The 21,363-nt window shown below is 45.7% G+C and overlaps 1 protein-coding gene across 8 annotated transcripts in view; it reads right to left on the bottom strand.

The window, feature by feature from the left end:
* PLCG1 (phospholipase C gamma 1) overlaps positions 1-20,911 on the bottom strand; it is a 72,083-nt gene extending 51,172 nt beyond the window's left edge. The window contains exons 1-3 of one of the 8 annotated variants that reach the window (XM_056811876.1): positions 20,774-20,911; positions 19,828-19,947; positions 19,189-19,572 (exon numbers count right to left, since the gene is read on the bottom strand). In XM_056811876.1, the coding sequence (XP_056667854.1) occupies positions 19,189-19,408 (220 nt within the window). In that variant the 5' untranslated portion in view covers positions 19,409-19,572; positions 19,828-19,947; positions 20,774-20,911. Of the gene's footprint in view, positions 1-19,188; positions 19,573-19,775; positions 19,948-20,212; positions 20,677-20,773 lie in introns of those variants that run through there. The other 7 variants (XM_056811882.1, XM_056811878.1, XM_056811881.1 and 4 more) reach the window with 7 other exon arrangements.
* Between the last annotated feature and the right edge of the window lie 452 nt (positions 20,912-21,363).

Raw genomic sequence — 21,363 nt, forward strand, 5'->3', positions numbered from 1 at the left:
TCTTTGCTTTACTATTTGAAAACCAATTTCCATAAAACCCAGTTCTGCAAACATTTAATTAGTTCATACTAGGTACAAGGCACTGGAGATACAAGAACAAAAATAAACCTTACTTGCCCTCAAGGAACTTAAGGAACTTATCTAGGAGAGATAAATACAAAGCGTATTCTGATAGATAAATATGAATTAATGTGTCAAGACAGACAAGGGGGTTGGGAGAGGCTTCCAGTAGAAGGTGACACTTCAGCTAGCCTCGGGAAGGTAGGGTGAGAAGGATAAGCATTGCAAATACTGGATGTGAAAGACAGTATATTCTGCACATTTATTCCTTTGCTGGTTTAGAGTGTACGAAGCGGGTAAGAGATGTGTGGAGGGGAAGGGGTAATAAAAACTAAGACTGGAAGGGTAGAGAGAGCCATATGGCACAGGGCTTTAATGGCCAGATTGAAGATTTTCTATTTCTATTCATTATTACTAACTTATCCTTCTGGGGATGAGTATAACAACTCTAATCTTTTTTCTACATGACATTTCAAATATTTGAAGACAGCTTTATGTTCCTCCTAAGTCTTTTCTCCAGGCCAAATATCCCCCAATTCCTTCAACTTATTTTCTGAGGGGCCCCTTGTCATCTTGGTCATTCTCCTCTAGGCACTAGTCAGCCTGCTGATGTCCTTCCATACGAAGTAACAACCGGAACTGAACCTAACACTCCAGATAGGGTCTGACCAGGGTAGGGTCCAGCAGGACACTTCCTTCACTCTGCAGATGATTACAGATGATTTTCTGAAACCAATTGGATATTTTTTCATCCCTATTCAAATTTTTCTTATATTCTACATATAATTCTAGTTCGTCAACATCTTTTTTTGGCCCAATACTGTCCATCAGTTAGTCAACAAAGCATTTATTAAATGGCTCCTTCCTAGCTTGGTGTCTTCTAAAAACAAGTAGGCCCTGGATGCCTCAATCCAAGCCAATGCCAAAAATTTTCAAGCCCACCAGGCTCCTCTGAGTCTGGTCTCGACCTCCCAGAACTTCTTCCTGGGCAACCAAGCTAATTACTCCCATACCTTTCCCTCCTACGGTCTAAGCCTGCCTCAACCATTGCAGCTCACATTCACATAAGCCTAGTAACTTTGCTCACACTGTTCTCCTGCCTATACATGCTTTCCTAACTCACCTGAATTGTAGTCATTCTCGAGAGCCCACTTGACTCCTTCAGTCTGGGAGGCCCATGAGGCCGTGCTGGTTTATCCATTCTAGCACTGCCCGTTCCTGCCTCTGGCTTCCTATCCCTTGCAGTTCTGACTGACAATTTTTGAGACTATTTCTGTGGAAGTCAAACTCTCAATTAGATTACATTCATTTCAACTCACAACTTACTGATTACAGAATTTTCTAAGTAGAGCCTTATTCTGGGTAAGTCAGTTGATTTTTTGTTGTTTTTTTCTTTTCAAATAGCAAAGCATTTAATTAGAGCAGAATAGGAAAGTAGCCAGGAAAAAACAAGTATTCAAATCATTTGAGTATCCCTCCCCCTCTCCACAAAGAAATAGAACCCCACATACATAGATGCCAATATCAATGAAGGGAGCATTCCTTAGCAAATTCACACTCCCTTGTGAAGACAGGCTGTATTACAGTTGGAATATGTCTCATGTTTCTCCTAGTAATCAGTTGTGCCTCAGTGCTTCTTAGTTCCACTTCTTGAAATTCTTTTAATACATGGTTCCAAAGCTTTCTTTGTCAGTGAAAATACATTAACAGAAGAAAAACAACTGCTTGATCACATGGGTTGATAGGGATATGATTAGGGATATAGACACTAATACAAATATTAATAATATGGAAATTGGTCTTGACCAATGACACATGTAAAACCCAATGGAATTGCTCATTGGCTATGGGAGGGGAGTGGACGGTGGGGAGGGAAAGAATATGAATCATGTGACCATGGAAAAATATTTTAAATTAATTAATTAAATAAAAAATTTCAATTAAAAAAACAGAAATACAGAGTTTAGTTGAGAATAAAGCACAAAGTCTAACAGGCCTCCTTTATCCCAATCAGGCCTTTTATCATACCCTGCCTCTCTCTCTCCTGCTATTATTCTTGCTCCTGGAGAGCAGGGACTGGATCATTTTTGTCTTCATTGTGGTCATTTAGTAATTTTTGGTTGCCTCTTACTCTTCATGACCCCATTTGGGATTTTCTTGGAAAAGATACTGGAGTAGCTTTCCATTTCCTTCTCCAGTTCATTTGACAGATGAGGAAACTGAGGCAAACAATTATGATTAAGTGACTAGTCTAGTGTCATACAACTAGTAAGTTAAGTATTTACTATATTCTAAGAACTGTGTTTAATGCTTTTATAGATATTATCTCATTTGATCCCCACAACAACTCTTGAAGGTAGGTGACATAATCTTCATTTTAGAGTTAAGGAAACTTAGGTAGATAGAGGTTGTACATTGCCTTGGGTCACACAGTTAATGAATGGCTGAGGCTGGATTTAAATTCTAGTTTTAGGGCAGTCTGGTGGTACAGTAGATAGAGTATCAGGCCTGGAGACAAGGGGTCCTCGGTTCAAATCTAACCTCAGATATTTCCTAGCTATGTGACCCTGGGCAAGTCACCTAACCACCCACACTCCCCATCTGCCTAGCCCTTTTGTCTTAAGAGTTGTTAATATAGCCATACCTATCAAACTACCAAAAAAACTTTTTTTTATAGAATTAGAAAAGATTATAACAAAGTTCATTTGGAGGAACAAAAGATCAAGAATATCAAGGGAAATAATGAAAAAATGTGAAGGAGGGAGGCCTAGCAGTACCAGATCTTAAACTGTACTATAAAGCAGTGGTCATCAAAACAATATGATACTGACTAAGAAAGAGAGGGGTGGATCAATGGAATAGACTAGAGGTAAATGACCACAGCAAGAGAGTTACGATAAACCCAAAGATGCCAGCTTCTGAGACAAGAACCCAAATTTGAAAACAGTGTGGGAGACATTAGGGTTACATCAACATCTCACACCCTACACCAAGATAAATTCAGAATGGGTAAATGACTTAAATATAAAAAGAGAAATCATAAGTAAATTAGGGGAACATAGAATAGTATACCTGTCAGATCTATGGGAAAGGAAAGAATTTAAGACCAAGCAAGAGAATATCACAAAAATGTAAAATGAATAATGTCGATTATATTAAATTGAAAAGGTTTTTGCACAAACAAAACCAATGCAACCAAAAGTAGAAAATAACAAATTGGGGAAAAAATCTTTATAATAAAAGCCTCTGACAAAGGTCTAATTTCTCAAATTCATAAGGAGCTAAGTCAATTGAAGAAAAAAAGCAAGTCATTCTCCAATTGATAAATAGGCAAGGGACATAAACTCAGTTTTCAGATTAAAAAAATCAAAACTAACAATTAGCACATGAAAAAGTGTTCTAAATCTATCATAATTTGAGAAATGCAAAGTAAAACAACTCTGAGGTACCCCCTCACATCTACCAGATTGGCCAATATGACAGTAAAGAAAAATAATAAATGTTGACAGGGTTGTGGCAAAATTGGGACACTAATACACTGGTGGTGGAGTTGCAAATTGATCCAACCATTCTGGAAGGCAAATACCCAAAGGGCATTAAAAGATTGCCTGCCCTTTGATCCAGCCATACCACTGCTGGGTTTATAGCAAAGAGATAATAAGGAAAAATATTTGTACAAAAATATTTATAGCCTCACCCTTTGTGGTGGCAAAAAAACTGGAAAATGAGGGGATGCCCTTCAACTGGGGAATGACTGAACAAATTGTGGTATCTGTTGGTGATGAAGTATTATTATGCTAAAAGGAATAATGAACTGGAGGAATTCCATGTGAACTGGAACAACCTTCAGGAATTTATACAGAGTGAAAAGAGCAGAACCAGGAGAACATTGTACAGAGACTGATACACTGTGGTACAATCGATTGTAACAGATTTTTCTACTAGTAGCAAAGCAATGATTCAGGACAATACACAGAGATTTATGAGAAAGAACACTATCCACACCCAGAGAAAGAACTGTGGGAGCAGAAACACAGAAGAAAAACAATTGCTTAATTACATGGGCCAATGGGGACATGATTGGGGATGTAGACTCTAAGCAATCACCCTAATGCAAATATTAATATGGAAATAGATCTTGATCAATGACACATGTAAAACTTGGTGGAATTGCTCATCAGCTCTAGGAGGGGAGGAGGGAAGAGGGGATGGAAAGAACATGAATCATATAACCATGGAAAAAAATATTCTAAATTAACTAATCAATGAAAAAAAATTTTAATGACAACAAAATTAATCACGTTTTAAAAAGAGTTAATACAACAGAAAGTAAGGGATTTTTACAAATTAATTAAACTCTAGTCTTCCTGATTCCAGGTCCAGGGTTCTAGCCACTGTACCAACTGAGTGCTTCATAAATGCTTCTTGAATTACAGTAGAGTCCTCCTGCAACCTCTAGAGTGAGAGCATTTCTTCCCTCAGGGTTCCTTACAGAGGGTATTCACTGTGCTTGAAATACTCAGTAAATATGGCATTTTCAGCCCAGACTGTCACTGTTCTACACAAATACAACAACATTCCAGGTGATGTACTGAATGTCTCCCATTCTCATCCTACTCTCTCCTGTTTCTGTAAAGCCCACCATGGACTCTCTTCCCCTTTCTTCAGGGTCCAACTCAAGTACCATCTTCTCTAGCCAACCTTCCTTTTAAAAATAAATACATAAACCCTTATTTTGTGTCTTAGAATCAGTCCTAGGTATCAGTTCCAAGGCAGAAGAGCACTAAGGGTCAGGCAATGGGGGTTCAGGGTTTACCCAGGGTCACACAGCTAGGAAGTATCTGAGGTCATATGCACTGAGTCTCCTAGCTGTCCCTAGCCATCCTCCCCAGAGACGTCTCTGTCCTCCTACATCTCCTAACACTTTGCTAAGACTCTCCTTTGTACTTGCATCATATTCTTTAATACCTCATGCTTGTCATCTGTGTGCGTGACTTCCTCTTCTTAGAATATGAGCTTCACACATGGTAATTTCCACAGAGCAAACAGATCGTGTGCTTGGTTGCACTCAACTACAGAGATTCTCTTGGGTAAGTGAAAAGTCCTATCTCTATGTAAATCACCTCTGACCCAAGAGGAATGTGCCTGAAGAGGAGCCCCTTGTGGGTCAATTCTGGTTATGGGCTAGGGTATATATCCCTCTTTCAATAGAAACTTGGTTGCAAGCCACTTCCCCTTTGTGGGCCTCAGCTTCCTCCTCTACAAGAGATGGACTAAATGATGTCTGAGATTACAGGGCCTGGAGGCAGCTTCAGAAATGGAAGGGTCCTTGGAGAGCAACCCTTCCAGCTTTGGCAAGCTGTAGTCTAAGGTTCCCTCTAGCTCTATGTTCTAATTCTAACAATCTACAAATCCTTCTTTTCCTCCTGCCTCTCCCATGGGGTGGGGGGGGTCCCCTTCTGGCCTGGTGCCCAGCATCTTCCTTTGGCTCTTCTGAAACAAGAGAGACTTTTCTAATGCTTAAGTCCCTGTCTCTAGTCCAAGGGCAGAGCAGGTAGGTGGCCAAGTGGACAGAGCACTGCAGGCTGGGAATCATAGAGACTCATTTTCCTGAGTTCAAATCTGGTATCAGACACTTACTAGCGCTGTGATCCTGGACAAGTCACTTAACCATTACTATTTCCTTAGTTCTTCATTTGTAAAATGAGTTCTTTGCCAAGAATGAAGTCACAGAGAGTCAGACACAAGTGAAACCCAACAACAAAGTCAAGGGGTAGAGGGTGATCCTATATCCTCCAATCTTCACTCAAATACAATCAGACAATCAAGAAAATGGTTTCTGGAAACATAATATGTAATTACATCCTCCGAACTATCACATAGCCTTCTGGGGCATTTTATTAATGACTTAATAATCACATTTGAATACATACTGGGGGCAGAAGGAGATCATCCTTTCATAGGCTCATTCCTGTAATGACATTTGGTCCTCAATCTAATGGTTTATTTAACTGATGGTCTCATTAAGGCTGTTAGTATTAGCTCATCTCCATTTCGTGTTTGGCAAAATAAATTCCATTCTCCTTACCCACTCCCAAAAGATTAATTTTAGAAGGCTTTATAAATGCCCCTTTAAAGAGTCTAAAAGCTTTGGGTGCCTGACCAGCAGCCATCAGTTATATAAAAAAAGAATAGGTTGTCTCCCCCTAAACACAGTTGATCATGGCTAAACTGAGAAAGCAGAGGATCTGGGAAAGAACAATGTGGAGAAAAAGAGGTTGTTTTCAATTCTCTTAAAACCTGTCAAGGAGAAAGAAGAGCAAGGTTTCTTTTGTATGGCCTCAGGGGCAGAACTTGCCTTTTTATCCTGGCCCCCAGGGCATCTTGCTGGAGGAAGAAGTGCTGGGTCCTTCAGGTCAGGTTGGCCCCTCTAATTACTGGGACAGGTTGAAGAGATAGGAAAGAGAGGAAGGCCAAGGGGGCAGAGAATCAAGACTCCTCTCTTTCACCAGCCCAGAGATAGCAAGTAGGAGGGTTTCTGACCGAGATGTCCACACCTTGGCCTCAGGCAAATTTCTAAAACCACATCCCCACCTCCCTCAGGGACGGTAGTCCTCAGGGGTTAGGGGTTAGTCCCCACACCAAACCACACACAAGACTAGAGAGGAAGTCAGAGCTCCATCGAGCATGATCTGAAATGTCTGTCTATCCACTCCCTCCAAAAAGTTACTCCAATGATCATTATCTCTGGAAAACCGAGGCCACCCAATTGAGAGAAGAGACCACTCTCTTAACTGGAACCCAAACCTACCAGGCGGAATGAAGGAAACTCAAAAATAATAATAATAAAATGGAACAGGGGGAATGATGTGTACTAGAGCACTTTGGAGCAGCCAGGAGGTTCAGTGGGTGCAGCACCAGGTTTGGAGTATAGACGACCTGGATTCAAATCTGGCCTCCGACACTTCTGAGCTGTATGACCCTGGGCAGGACACTTCACCCCAATTGCCTAGCCCTTGCCCTTCTGCCTTGGAGCTTGTAACTAAGACAAAAAGCAAGGATTTTTTTTTTTTTGAGGCACTGAATTACTGAATTTGGAATGGAAAGATCTGGGTGTTATCTAATCTCTGCCATTTATTAACTGGGTGACCATGAGTAAGTTGTTTCCCCCCTCTTCCCTATATCAAATGAGATGGCTAGACTAGAATGGAGGTCCTTAACTTTTTTGTGTTATGGATCTCTTTGACAGTATGAACTCCTCAGAATAATGGTGGGTTTTTTTCATTTTTGTTTTTGTTTTGTTTAAAAACCCTTACCTTCTGTCCTAGAATCACTACAGTGTATTGGCTCCAAGGCAGAAGAGTGGTAAGGGCTAGGCAATGGGGGTCAAGTAACTTGCTCAGAGTCACACAGCTGGGAAGTGTCTGAGGCCACATTTGAACCTAGGACCTCCCATCTCCAGGCCTGGCTCTCCATTGGCTGAGCCACCCAGTTGCCCCCAGAATGTTTTAAAAGCTTAAAATAAAACACATAGGCTTGCAAAGGAAATCAATTATACAGAAATACAGGTATAACAACATTTTTTCTTTAAGTTCATGGACTCCAAGAAGACTCCTGGGCTAGATGATTATTAAAGTCCTTTCCAACTTAAAATTCTATAATCTTATGAATTTTATAAGCCTATATAATAAACAAGTGGTTAAATGCCTGTGCCTGGCACTTGAGGCCTCTACAGTCTAGCCCCATAGGACCGACTAACAATCGGTACCAGCAAATATGTCACCTAAAAAGAGATGATAATATATATGCTAGACTCATAGCCTCAACTAGATTATGAATTCCTCAGAGGGGCAGAGGGTCCAAATTCCTCCCCCATCCTTTGCCCAGAACAGAGTCAAGTTCAGCACTCCAGAAAGCCTTGCAGACGAGATAAGAGGTTTCCCTAGGATGCCATCTTACTTCCCAAGTTCAGTTTCTAAATATGACCTGGCACCACCTCTGCCCAATCCAACAACCCTCCTGGATTCAGGCCCATCAGGCACGCCATGAGGCCTTGAAGAGTGGAAGCCAAGAGACTCCTGTTCTCCCAGGTGTGTTGAAGTCATTTGGAACCCTCAGCCGATTGTGAAATGTTCAAGTCTAAGTCTTAGAAATCAGCAGTCGGCATATTAGGGCTTGATTTGTTGTTCTGTTGACAGGCTAGATTTAAGAAGGTGATTGTGAAAATAAAATGTTAACAATGCAGATTATTTGTGGTAAAATATTCATCAGCACCTCCCTAGTATCCTCCTCCACTTGTCCCACACCCAAATTCAGGCTGGCGCTCCTAGCTCTCCCCACTTGCTCATATTTTTTCTCCGTCTTCACATTCTCCTCTAGTCCCCCCTCTTCCCAACACTGAGCCCCCCACCTAACGGGAGTCATCTCGGTTCTTCTCCCAAACCTTCCTCCTTTAATGGGTCCGAGGCCCCCCTCCTAATCTAAGCTCCCTGGGGCCCCACCCCAGACTCCAAAAAGGTCCCAGGGGGGTTGTTTACAAAGCATTGTTGTTTCTGGGGCCAGGAAGGAAGCGGCACCTCCTGTCGCCCAGGGTCTTGGAGTCCAAACGTATGTTATTAAAAAAGGTCCCCTCCCCTAGCCAAGTCTGGCTCATGGAGAGCAGCAGCTGGCCAAGGGGGCCAAAGTCCACGTTCTCTGGGAGCCAGGATGGCCAGATGCTCCCAGCTGACTCCAGACTCAAGCACCTTTCACAGGATTCCTAAACACCTCCTTCCAAGGCATTGTTTCACTCTGTATTTGCCTATTGGTATTCCTAACATTTTGTACAAGCTCTTACCTAATGCTTGTTGTTTGACTGACTGACTGACTGACTGCTTGATAGTATTTCAAGCCCAAGGGGAAGTTGGAGATAAAATCTCTGGTACAGTGAAAAGAATGCTGGATTTGGAATCAGAGAATCTACTCCATCTTTAAGACCTTGGACAAGTGACTAACCATTCTGGTTTCCCTATCTGTTAAAGTAAGGGGGTTTGGATAAGATTGCCCTCCCTACAATCCCTTCCTGCAGCTACAGGACAACTAGGTGGCATGGTGGCTAGAGTACTGGGCCTGGATGCAGGAAGACTACCTTTGCGAGTTCAAATCTGGCCTCAGACACTTCCTTAGCTGTGTGACTCTAGGCAAATCACATAACCCTGTTTCCTCAGTTTCTTCATCAGTAAAATAAACTGGAGAAGGAAATGGCAAACTACTCCTTTGCCAAGAAAACCCCAAATAAGGTCACAAAGAGACAAATACAACTGAGACCATGAAATAAAGATCCCTTCCAGCTCTAAATCAAGGAGCTTTGAATCAGAATTAGATCAAGCATCTCTGCCTCCTGAGAAATAGCATCACTTGGACCAGAAGCTCCCAAGACCTGTAGCAGCTACATCTCAGCTCTAAGAACCACCTCGCTCCATGACCAGCTCTAAAGCTCCAGCCCCTTCTGCCTCGTGCAGGACCTTTGCTAATCACTCGGTTACTATGGGACTTCAGAGGGCCTCATCCAGCCTTTCCCTTTTACAATCTAGGAAACTGAATCCCAGAGACAAAAAGAGACTTCCCTAAGGTCACACAGCCAAGATGTGGCAAAGTAGGAAACTAAAGGTAAGGCTCCCAACTTCCCAGGTCCTGGGGTGGTACCAGCAGAAGGCAGCAAAGGTGTCGGGTGGCCACAGGACATATGATATATGTTCAAGGGCGACCAGCTAAACTAGTTGGTGGCAGAGCAAGGTTGGAAGCCCAGGTCTTGATCCCAAAGCCACGTTCTTATATCTGACAATGGAATGGGCTGCCCCTTCGTTATGTTTCCTCTCCCCAGAAATACTAGGAAATGGGAATGCCTAATCTAAAATAATTCAGAGTGAGAAGTTTCCTCTTCAATAAAATGAGAGGGGTTAGGGTAGCTAGGCAGCAAAGTAGATAGAGGGCCAGGTCTGGAGTTAGGAGGACCTAGATTCAAATCTGGTCTTGGATACTTCCAGATTGTATGACCCTGGGCAAGTCACTTAACCCCGATTGCCTAACCCTTAACACTTTTCTGTCTTAGAATTGTTACTAAGACAGAAGATAAGGGTTTAAAAAAATTTTAATAATAATAAAAAAAAAGAGACTGGGGAGATAGGACTAGATGACCTCTAAGGTCTCTGACAGATCTAAACTACATTTCATATATATACACACACGGCACATATGTGTTTGGACATGACTTATACAGGATATTTTTTTACTTGACTATACATGATTGTTACAGGGATTTTGTTTTCCTTGCTTTCTCAAGAGTGAAGTGAAATTGTGGAGTTGAAAATAAAATGGAATTAAAAATAAATAAATCTACATTTCTATAGGTATTTAAAGTATGTAAAGTAAAGAAGACCTGGGTTCAAATGTGGCCTCAGGGACTTATTAGCTCTGTGATGATGGGCAAGTCACAGCTTCAGTTTCCTCAGCACTATCTACTTTTTACAGGTTATGAGCAAAGTGCTTTATAAAGCATTGCAGTTAAATGAATTATTATTATCTAAAGGAGTTCTTGACATGATACAGTTCTTTGTGATACAGCAGAGACTCGATAGACTTCTTGAACCAAAAGAACCTGTTACATAGCAGGAATTCAATAAATATTTGTAGAATTGAACTAGATCCACAGCTGTTCCCAATCCTGCCAGTCTCCCACCTCCATCCAAACAGCTTTCATTTCCATGTGTAACCTTGAGGGTCTCCAGTCATCCAAACCTGGCAGGAAGGAGTTACTGGACTCAGACCAGATCCCTGACAAAACTCACGCCAGGCCACCTTCCCTCTGTCCAATTCACCTGGAGCCAAGGTCCATTAAAGCCACTTGTTATAGGTGAAACAGAGAAGGTAAAGAGAGCTCATGATTAATTCCTGGGACAGAGGCAACAGCCAGAGGAAAAGAGAACGGAGGTCCTATCACAACACAGGCCATAGAGGTTGCTCTTATTTCCTACAAAGCAGCAGTCTCTCAGCCAATGTGTTCAAACAGCATTTCTCTGCAGGCAGGAGCAGGCAGCAATGGGTCAGAAGGAAACCATCCTCAGAAAAAATTAACATTCAAAACATGAAAAACGCCTATTGTCCAGAAGAAGCCAGGCCTGAGAACAGTCCCTTCTTCCAGGACTCATAATCCCAGAGCTCTAAAACAACAAATCTAGAGAGGTTGGGGTGACCTGAGAGGTCAGCAGGTCTAACACTCCCATAGAGAGAAGGGAAAATAACTTCTAGGGACACCCAGCTGTGAATCAGAAAGCCTAGGGCTTGAATCCAGGGCTTATATCTCCACATCCAGAGAGCTTTCAATGATAACACAAACATAACAGATCTACTTACTTCAGCACCAGAATTCCTGTGTGAAACTGTTATCAGTCAATCAGTCAACAAGTATTAAACATACTCCTGTAGAGAAAGGCAGTGTGGGGAGACTGCTGGTCTCAGAGTTAGGAAGACCTTGGTTCAAGTCCAGTCTCTGAGACATACTAGCTATGAGACACAGAGGAAGTAATTTATCTCAGTGCCCCAGGCAACTCTATAAATTGCAGGGAAGATGCCCATCTACTTTGGCAGAAGATATTCCTCACTGGGAGCTCCCTATACTAAGGAAATTCCAGGTCTTATTTTAAAAAAGGTGGAGAGAAGGAAAGACGGGAAGGAGGAAGGTAAGGAAGAAAGGAGGGAAGGAGGAAGGGAGGAAAGGAGGGAGGGAAGAAAGGAGGAAAGGAAGGAGGGAGGAAGGGAGGAAGGAAGGAAGGGAAGGAGGGAGGAAAGGAAGGAGGGAGGAAGGGAGGAAGGGAGGAAGGGAAGGAGGGAGGAAAGGAAGGAGGGAGGAAGGGAGGAAGGGAGGAAGGAAGGGAGGGAGGGAGGGAGGGAGGGAGGGAGGGAGGGAGGGAGGGAGGAAGGAAGGAAGGAAGGAAGGAAGGAAGGAAGGGAGGGAGGGAGGGAGGGAGGGAGGGAGGGAGGGAGGGAGGGAGGAAGGAAGGAAGGGAGGAAGGAAGGAAGGAAGGAAGGAAGGGAGGGAGGGAGGGAGGAAGGAAGGAAGGAAGGAAGGAAGGGAGGGAGGGAGGGAGGGAGGGAGGGAGGGAGGGAGGAAGGAAGGAAGGAAGGAAGGAAGGGAGGGAGGGAGGGAGGGAGGGAGGGAGGGAGGAAGGAAGGAAGGATATTATATGCCAGGCATCAATACAAAGATGAGCGTTAAACAAACAGACCCAGTCTTCAAGGAGCTTATCAGGAGGGAACACATACATAAAGAGGTATCTACAGAATACAAAGGAATTGGGAGAATATAAGAGGCTGGAGGGAAGGGAGAGCTGGGAGAGATTTTGTGTAGAAGGCAGTGCCCTGGCTAAATTTTGAAGGATACAAGGGACTCTGAGAGGTTCTAAGCTGTGACATAGCTTGTCAAAGCTGATCCTGGGATAGGACACTTCATTACACTCCATCTCCCCTCACACAATCCCATTACAGGGTGGGGAGACAAGAGGCCGAGGTTGACAGAGGGACACACAGGGTCCTGGACAGCAGAAGAGGCAAAGCATTGCCAGAGAAGTCAAGAAGGCCTTTCAGGACTATAATCCTTTGCCTCAGCCCGAACTATTCAAGACTATGTCCCTGGGCATATCACCCCCACACACACACACCCAATCTTTAAGGCAAGGGTTCCTAACCTTTTTTGGTATCAGGCACAGCCCCCCCCCCCATTCTTCCCCTGCCCATATACACACACACTCTTTGAAAGTCAGACTGGTGAAACCTCTGCATCATATTTCCTAATGCATAAAATTTACACACAATTACAAAGGAAATCTATTATGCTGAAATAGTTACATAGTTATCAAATTTTTTGGAAAAAACAAGTTCTACATCCCAGGTTAAGAATCCTTATTGGTGCCACCTGTGATAGCCAGAAGGATTGAAGACACTCAAAATCCCCAAGGTGAGCCCCACTCCCGAGAGGCCTCCAAGGAAAATGTAGGATTCACAGCTGGGATGGGAGCTCTGGGGTTCAACATCTGAGTCTGGAGCTCAAGACACCAAAGGCCACCCAGCTATGTCTCTGCTGCACACACACATGCATGTAAGAAAATGCCTTCCTCTGGAAAGCTGTGATGAACCAAAGACCACTCGAATTCATCATCTCACTGAAAGTTCACAGTAATTCTAAGATTTAGCATTCTGCCTTCATAGAAGGAAATGGAGGTCTGTCAGGGACAATGATCACCTCATCAGTAAGAAAGGAGTCAAGGAGAAAACTCAACCCCAGTTTATTACTATTCAGTCATTTCTTAATCACATCCATCTCTTCCTGACCCCATTTGGGGTTTTCTTAGCAAAGATATTGGAGAGGTTTGTCATTTCCTTCTATGATTCATTTTACAGATAAGGAAACTGAGGCAAACAGGGTTAAGTGACTTGTCTAAGGTCACACAGCTTAGTGTCGGAGGGCAGATTTGAATTCACAACGACTGTCTTCCTGACTCCACACCCAGCACTCTATCCAGTGCACCACCTAACTGCCCTAGTTTAGGGGTCTTTGAATTTATACTATACTGTTTTGTGGTGTAACAAAAAGCAGGGTCTTGGACTTGGAGGTAGAACAAAATGCTGGTTTCTGAACATCACAGACTTCCAGAGAGTCACTGTCCTTCTTGGGCCTCGGTTTACTTCTATGTAAAAGGAAGGGGATGAACTAAGATGTTTAAAGTCCCTTTCTAGTTCTCACACTCTGTGAGCCTTTCATCTCTCTCACATAATCATACTCCAGATCTTACAAATGCCCACAGATAAATTCATGCACACACACACACCCGTTGGGTGGGCAAGAACATCACATCACACCCAGAAAGGAAGGCACATGCTCATCTTTCACACACACGTGCAAACAGAGGCAAGCAGGCACACCTTATCTAAACACCTCTAGTCCCAAGCACAGGTATTCATGCCTACCCACAAAAACAGTGTAAAGAGCCAGATCCAAACAGGCACAGACAGAGCCATGGACAGAGCTGGGAGCTGGGTGGCAAGGAAGATATGGAGAAATGGAACCCCTAAAAGCCCCAAACACAGGTTCCTACAAAATAGAGAAAAGTGGGGAATATAGAGGGCTACATAACCCAACAGGGCCAGCCTGGCTCAAAGGAGAACCCCTGTCTCTGGCCCTGCCCCCAAGACTGGAGGGGTCCTAAAGAGTATGAATTTCGCTATTTTTCTGGCTCGTTTCGCCCTACTCCTTGATATGCTCTATACTGGAAAAAAATAACATATCCCTAGAAACACCATATTCTCAATACCATAAGCCTTTGCTCAGACTGGTCCCCCCCACCCAGAATGCCAGTTTTCCCACTCTTTGCTTTCTGAATTCCTACTGTCCTTTAAAAGTCCAGCTCCAGCACCAACCCTGCCAAATACCTTTACTCTTTCTCTTCAGACCTCACAAAACACTTATCTCAGGATTCTCTGTCTTTTATTTTCCCTTCAAAACTTGCCTCTCTTCCAAAAATTCCTATTTCTGCTAAAGGCCTCACAGATTCAAAATTTGGATGTTAGGCTCAACTCCTCCCTCTCCCTCACCCTATTCCCTCGTAGTCTACTTAGTCTAGGAATTAGGGATCTCTCTGATCCCTTCTCTCCACTCACAAAGCCCCCTAACTATAATTCAAGCCCTTAATATCTCTCACCTAGACTCTAATAAGTGCCTCTTAATAGGCCTCCCAGTCTCAAGCCTCTTCCCACTCCCCACATCCTCCTCCCCAATGCTACCAACAAGTGATTTTCCTTAAATACAAATGTGACCAGGTCACTCCACTGCTCAGTAAGCTCTAATGGCTCCCTACTCCCTCTAATAAAATATAAATCCCTTTTTGTCTTTAAAGTTCTTCATAATAATAAATGTATATGTGATTTATCACTTGTTTATTTTTTAATTTTTGAATATTTTCCCATGATTATGTGATTCATGTTGTCTCCCACCCCTCTTCCCTGATCCCAAAGCTGACAAGCAGTAGCATTGGGTTATAAATGTGTTATCACTTGATACCAATTTCCATATTATTCATTTTTGTAATAGAGCAATCCTTTAAAACCAAAACTCCACATCCAGAACCCATATAAACAAGGGATAAATCATATGTTTTTCTTCTGTATTTCTATTCCACAGTTCTTTCTCTGGATGTGGATAGCATCCTTTTATCACTTGTTTATATGGGCATGGGATATGTGATTTAGGGTTTTGATTTTAAAAGATTGCTTTATTACAAAAATGAATAATATGGAAATGGGTTTGAGTGATAATATATATGAATAACACCCCCCAAAAAATACACAATAATACCTGTATAACCCAGATTGAATTGTTTGTCAGCTCCGGGAAGGGGGAGGAAAGAAGAGAGGGAGATAATATGGGTCATAGGACTTTGGAAAATTTATGTGGAAATTTGTTATCAAAATAAAATGTCCTTCACAACCTGGCCCCAACCTTTCATTATCACCCCATTATATATTACCGACTCCCCTTTTTATACTCCTAAATACTGCTAAACTATTTTCTTTCTGTTCTTTACACACAAAAATCTCCCAATTCTGTCTTTACACTAGTCATTCCCTATGGCTGCAATGCACCCCAACACACCCCTCTCTTCAAATCCTTTTCTTCATTCAAGAAACTGCCTCCAACATGAAATCTTTCCTGAATCCCCCCAATATGCTACTCGTGCACTCCCTCCTAAATACCCCGTGCTCAGCTACTTTGTGTTAATTCTCTTTATGGCCATTCTCCAGTTTTATGTAGCCATGTGTTTTCTCCCTCATTAATATAGGCTTTGAGAGTCAGAATCATTTCCCTTCTCTGCTAGGTCTAGGGCCTACTGTAGGCACTTATTAGTAAATGCAGCAGAAGACCTCCATACAGTAGGTACTTTATAAATGCTATAACCATTATCTATGTCAGTGCCTTATCTTATCTGACTAGACTGTAAGCTCCTAGAGGGCGGGTAAGGATCCTCAAGAAAATCACCACAAGCAGGAGCAGAAAGAGGCCCCTACTGGGAGGCAGAAAACCTGGGATTAAATCCTGACTGAGTTTTCATTTACCTATTTATGACCTCAGCCAAATCATATGAACAAGGGACCGAAGGCGTTCAAATTGGAAGGGACCTTCTATGTCACCTGGTCCAAGCCCTTTCCGTGTGAAATAAGGAAAGGCTCAGTGCAAAAAGCCTGGGGGCACAACAAAATTAGGACTCAAGCCCAGAGCTCCCAGCTCCCCCGAATCTAGCAATCTCAGCACTGCACCATGTTTGGTCTCGCCTGGAAACTGATGGAGGGAAATAAACATTTATTAAGTGCTTGCTAAGGCTAGGCCTTACATTGAAGTGTTAAAAAATATTATCTCATTTAATCCTCACAACAATCCTACTAGTGAAATAGATTCTATTATCCCCACTTTACAGGTAAGGAAATTAAGGCAGACAGAAGGCAAGTGATTCACCCAGAATGACACATTTAATAAATGTGTGAGGCCAGGCTTGAACTCAGATCTTCCTGCTGTTGGCCAGGTACTCTATCTACTGCACTAAACTAAATCACTAAGAGTCCTTCCAGACATAAATCCCATAAACGGATTCTATATCTCCCTCAGTGAGGGCAGTCTGGAAGTGTTGGGCTTGGGATTCATCCGCCTAAGTTCAAATCTTGCCTCAGATACTTATTAGCTGTGTGACCAGGGGCAAGTCACTAAACCCTGTTTGCCTCAGTTTCCTCATCTGTAAAATAAATGGGCAGGAGAAGGAAAGTATCTTTGCCAAGAAAATCCCAAATGAGGTCACAAAGAGTTGAAAACAATTGAGAACAAGTAAACAAGAAAATGCTCCTCAGTGCTCAGAGCAGTCCTGTAATGTCTACCGAATTTAAATGGCCTCGGTGGCCCCTAAAGAAGTTGTCAGTAGCACAGAGGGAAAGGCATACCACGAAAAGGTCTCAGGATTGTAGATGTAAAGCCAGAAAGGATATTGAAAGTAATTTTGCACATGAAGAAACCGAGGCACCTGGAGGTCAAGTGACTCACCCAAGATTACACATGTAGCAATAGAGGCAGGATTCCAATCTAGCCCCTCTGAATCTACCTCAGCAGAATGTTCAGATATCTGAATGAGAGGCCCTAAAAAATGCCTGCTGACTTGAGCACCCTCAGCAATCCAGACCTGGGAGCTGTGGGACCCATGGGAACGGGTCAACTCTCTTATAAAGTCTGAGCTTTCTGGATCCAAGCGTCCCATCTTCCCATTCCCAGGTACACCCCCTCCCACAGTCTCCAATTTCAGACCATGTCACCCTGCCCTCGACATTGCAAAACCTGACCCCACTCTACTCAGATTCTGAGCCACCGCACTCACTCAGCATCCTTAAACCATGCACTGGCTCTCCCTCCTCCCAGGTCCTCACACCATCTCAAAGCCTGAGGCACCCTGCTCTCCTCTCCAAAACACCTAGGCTTCCCGACTCCCTCCAAGGGCCTAGTGCTGGGTGTCCCTCCGAGGAATAACAGAAACCTCCAACAAGGCCCCGGCAGAGGGGTGCTCCTTGGTCTACACTACTGTGCCAAGAGAAGCAGGACCTCAGCTGCTTCATTTTCTAGCCCCCTCCCTTAGGAAGGCTCCTGTGCGGGCCTAAAGAGTGGCCCAGCTCCATGCTGCTGGAGGATATCACCTCTGTCTTCCCCTCCCCTCCCTGAAGAGAAAAAGAGGTCCCAGCCCTCCTTCAGGCTTCCCCGGCCAGAGAGTTCTCCCTCTTCAGGCCCACAATCCCAGGCACACCTCAGACCTTCCTGGCTAATTAATGGCTCTTTCTAAGACCTCTCTCCACCAGGGCTACCTCCTGGGGAAGTCTCTGGGCATCCCCTTTGGTTATCACTTCCAGGCTCCCCACTGCAAGGAGGGGATACAGTCCTGACAAAAGTGCTGGATGTCATTCCTACCAGTACCCTCCACTGAAGTGAGGCTCTTCCTCAGGAAGTCCATCATCAAGAATCTAGACCTACTTTTCCTTTGGGCCTCTCTGGAAAAGGGGAGCCAACCCAGGGGACCTGCACTGTCCTAGCACACAGGGACACACATGCAAGCACTCTCACTCTCTCTCACACAACACATTCGCTCACACACCTTTCCACCAGACCAGAAGGGCTGGACTGATCAGAACCATGCACCCTAACTGGGGGAGGGCCCCCACTCCCCTAGCCAGGGAGAGCCTACCTCATGAACCAACCCGGCCTAGTTCCCAGAAAACCCCCTGTGGGCCTGGCCCAGGCTAAGCAGACATTCGGTGTAAGGACAAAAGGCCGAGCAGGAAGGAGGGAGCTAGGGGAGGCCTTCTCTTCCCTCCCTCCCAGGCCTTCCCAAACACAGCTTCCTTCCCTTTGGGATCGGGAAGAGGAGGGAGGTGGGAGAGGCAGGCGCCTGCTGGCTGGTCTGCCGGCCTCCCGGCCTCCCACCCCCCCACCATCCAACTGCAACAATGTAACAACCTAAGGGATACAATGTGGCTGTTTCTTTCCTCTTCTGACAGGCCCAAGGCAGGGGGAAAGCCAGAGAAGGCTACCTTCCCCTTGCCTGAGAGTGATCCCTCTCCCCAAACTCAGGGTTCACACCACCACCCCCAACATCAGTGACTCCGGTTATCCTTAAGGAGGGGAGAACATTGGTCCACAGCCTGAGCACCCTGGGCCTGTGGTCAAAGAGGTGGGAAGGTGTCTTTTCAGAGCACCTGGGCCCGATTTTCCCTGGATGAATCGTCATGGCAGCCAGGATCTGATCCATGGCCTTCAAGGAGAATAAAAATCTCTTGGCTATGAGTAAAGCTGGGAGTGAAACTCAGGCCCTCGGCCCTTGCCCCCTCCCCAAAGCAACCGAATAACGAGAAACTGCAGGCGGCGGCAGCAGCGGCGGCAGGGGAGAGCTAGAAACGCGTAAAGTTTGCAAAAATATCTCCAACCCCAGCCCAGGACAAACAGCTGGACAGAACGTCCGGAGTTCTCCTACAGTAGGGAAGGTAGGGAAGGGGGCCGGGGCCGCAGGCACCTACCGGCTCCTTCGATTTTATCTGCCCCACGGCTCCACGTGATCTGCCTGGTCTCCAACTTGACCTGGAAGGTTTTCCTCTCCGGTCGCTGGGATTTCTTGGAGTAGAACAAGGTCATGACGGTGCCCACTTCCAAACTCCGGCAGAGATTCAGAACCTCGGCCTCGGATGGGGCGCAGGACCCGCAGCCATTGGCGAAAGGGGCTCCCGCCCCTGCCATCATTCCGGGGATCTTCTGCTCTCCTCCGGACCCGAGTTTGTCCCAAACGGCAGGTTGAGGAACCCCGGAGGGCGCTCGGGGGCAGCGTCCGGACGAGCGCTGAGTCTGCCAGCAATCCAGCAATTCTTCTGCCAGCAATCCAGCTAACCGCGCCGCGGCAGCGGCTCCTGCGGGGGCGGGGGGAGGGAGGAGGAAAGAGGGAGGAGGACGACGAAGAGGAGGAGGAAGATGCAGAGTTAACCAAGGAGGCGCCAAGAAACTTACCCCCACCCCCAGCACCCCGCCCGCGCAGACCCCGCCTCCCCGGACAGACGGAACAAAGACCCCCCCTCCCCACGGTCCCCAGCAGGCGGGGCTTTTCGCCCCCCACCTCAGCAGCTTCCTTCCCTCTCAGCTTTCCCCCGGCAAACCCTCAGGACCACCTTCCAACTGCGAACACTATCCCGGTCGGTCGCCCCAGCCCCTTGTCAGTCTTCCGATCGTGCTAACCCCAGCATCGATTCAAGACCGATAAGATCTCTCGAAAACTCAGGAAGTAATGGCTGAAAAAGAGCACAGAGCAGTCAGCCAGTCAGTCTCTCTCTCCCCCTCCCCACACACTCACACACACCCGAAACACTGGAACTCAGGCGCATACCCTACACTGTTCCTCGCACACCCTGAAGCAATCACATACACGCGGACCTTGAAATAGCCACGTACAAATAAACAATTAAAGTCACACGCAGAAACTCGCACAGTGCAACAGTGGCACACAAGTCCCTGGGACAGTCATTCACAAGCAGTCACACAACTATTCAGACCCACCCTGCAGCCTGAGTCAGTTTCACATCCCCGGCACAGCTGCTACCTGGGTCCGCCTTTCCCTCTCTCTTCCCTCTGCTTAGGGGAAGGGAGGGGGAGGAAAGGGGCTGATGTTGCCCCTAAATCAACATGTGCATTGGCTCCAGGAGTGGGGAAGAATGGAGCGGAGCTGCAGGGCGGCTCCCAGTCTGCCTGTCCAAGCCTCTGGGCCTCTCCCTGTCTGCCTGTCTCTCCCGGTCTCCTCGCTTCTCTCTCTGTGTCTCTTGGGCGGGAGCCCGGCAGGGTCCCCTAAGTGCCCCCGGGCTCTCGGGCCCGCGCTGCCCCCGGCCTCCCCCGCCCCACATCCGGTGGCGTCCGTAGCACTAAGCAGCAAAGGGAGCGGGGAGAGGGGAGAGGGGAGAGGGACCGGGCGGCGAATAGGAACGAAGACGCTCCCCCTTTCTCCGCGCTCAGAAAGACAAAGCGGTGAGAGGGAGAGGGTGGGGGAGCCCAGCCTCTTAAAGGGATACGGGGCTTAACTCCGGGGGGGAGGAGGACTCCGCAGGACATTGCCCCTCCTCTCACCTGAGCACGTCTAACTCAGCTCCGCAACCTGGAATGGGAGGAGGTCGACCTTGGGTAGGGGGCCTCAGAGAAGGGGTTCGACCCACTCAGTCTGTCAGTCTGTCTGTCTCTTTTTCTTGGGGGTGATAGGAGGTGGAGTAAAGGACGGAAAAGGGGCTTGGGGAGGCGGGGCCACCTGTTGATTGGCCAGGGGGGCGACTGACTGACAAGCCCTCCACCTCCACTACCCCCCCCTTTCCCATTGAGAGGTAGAGACCGCCCTTGCTGAGGTCATTCCCAGACTCCCCGCCAGGTTTCACCTCCTTTCGCCTCTGGCCCCCCGGGATTGCAGATTGATTAATCAATCTACCTTCTACCCAGCGCCGGGCCTGCCTTCCCAGTCTCCCCACCTCCATGGTTATACGGCTGGACCAATGATTTCTTTGGAATAGGGAAGGCACCTTCTCAGAGTCTCTTAACCTTTTTTTGGTGCCGTGAACTTCTTTGGCAGTCTGAAGACGCCTTAGAACCCCTTCTCATAATAATGGGTTTTAAAAAAATTCACAATTAGAAGAAATGCCAAATTTCAATTAGAGGTTAGTAAAAATAAA

The sequence above is a fragment of the Monodelphis domestica genome, chromosome 1 (assembly GCF_027887165.1).
Source record: "Monodelphis domestica isolate mMonDom1 chromosome 1, mMonDom1.pri, whole genome shotgun sequence".
Taxonomy (NCBI): Eukaryota; Metazoa; Chordata; class Mammalia; order Didelphimorphia; family Didelphidae; genus Monodelphis; species Monodelphis domestica.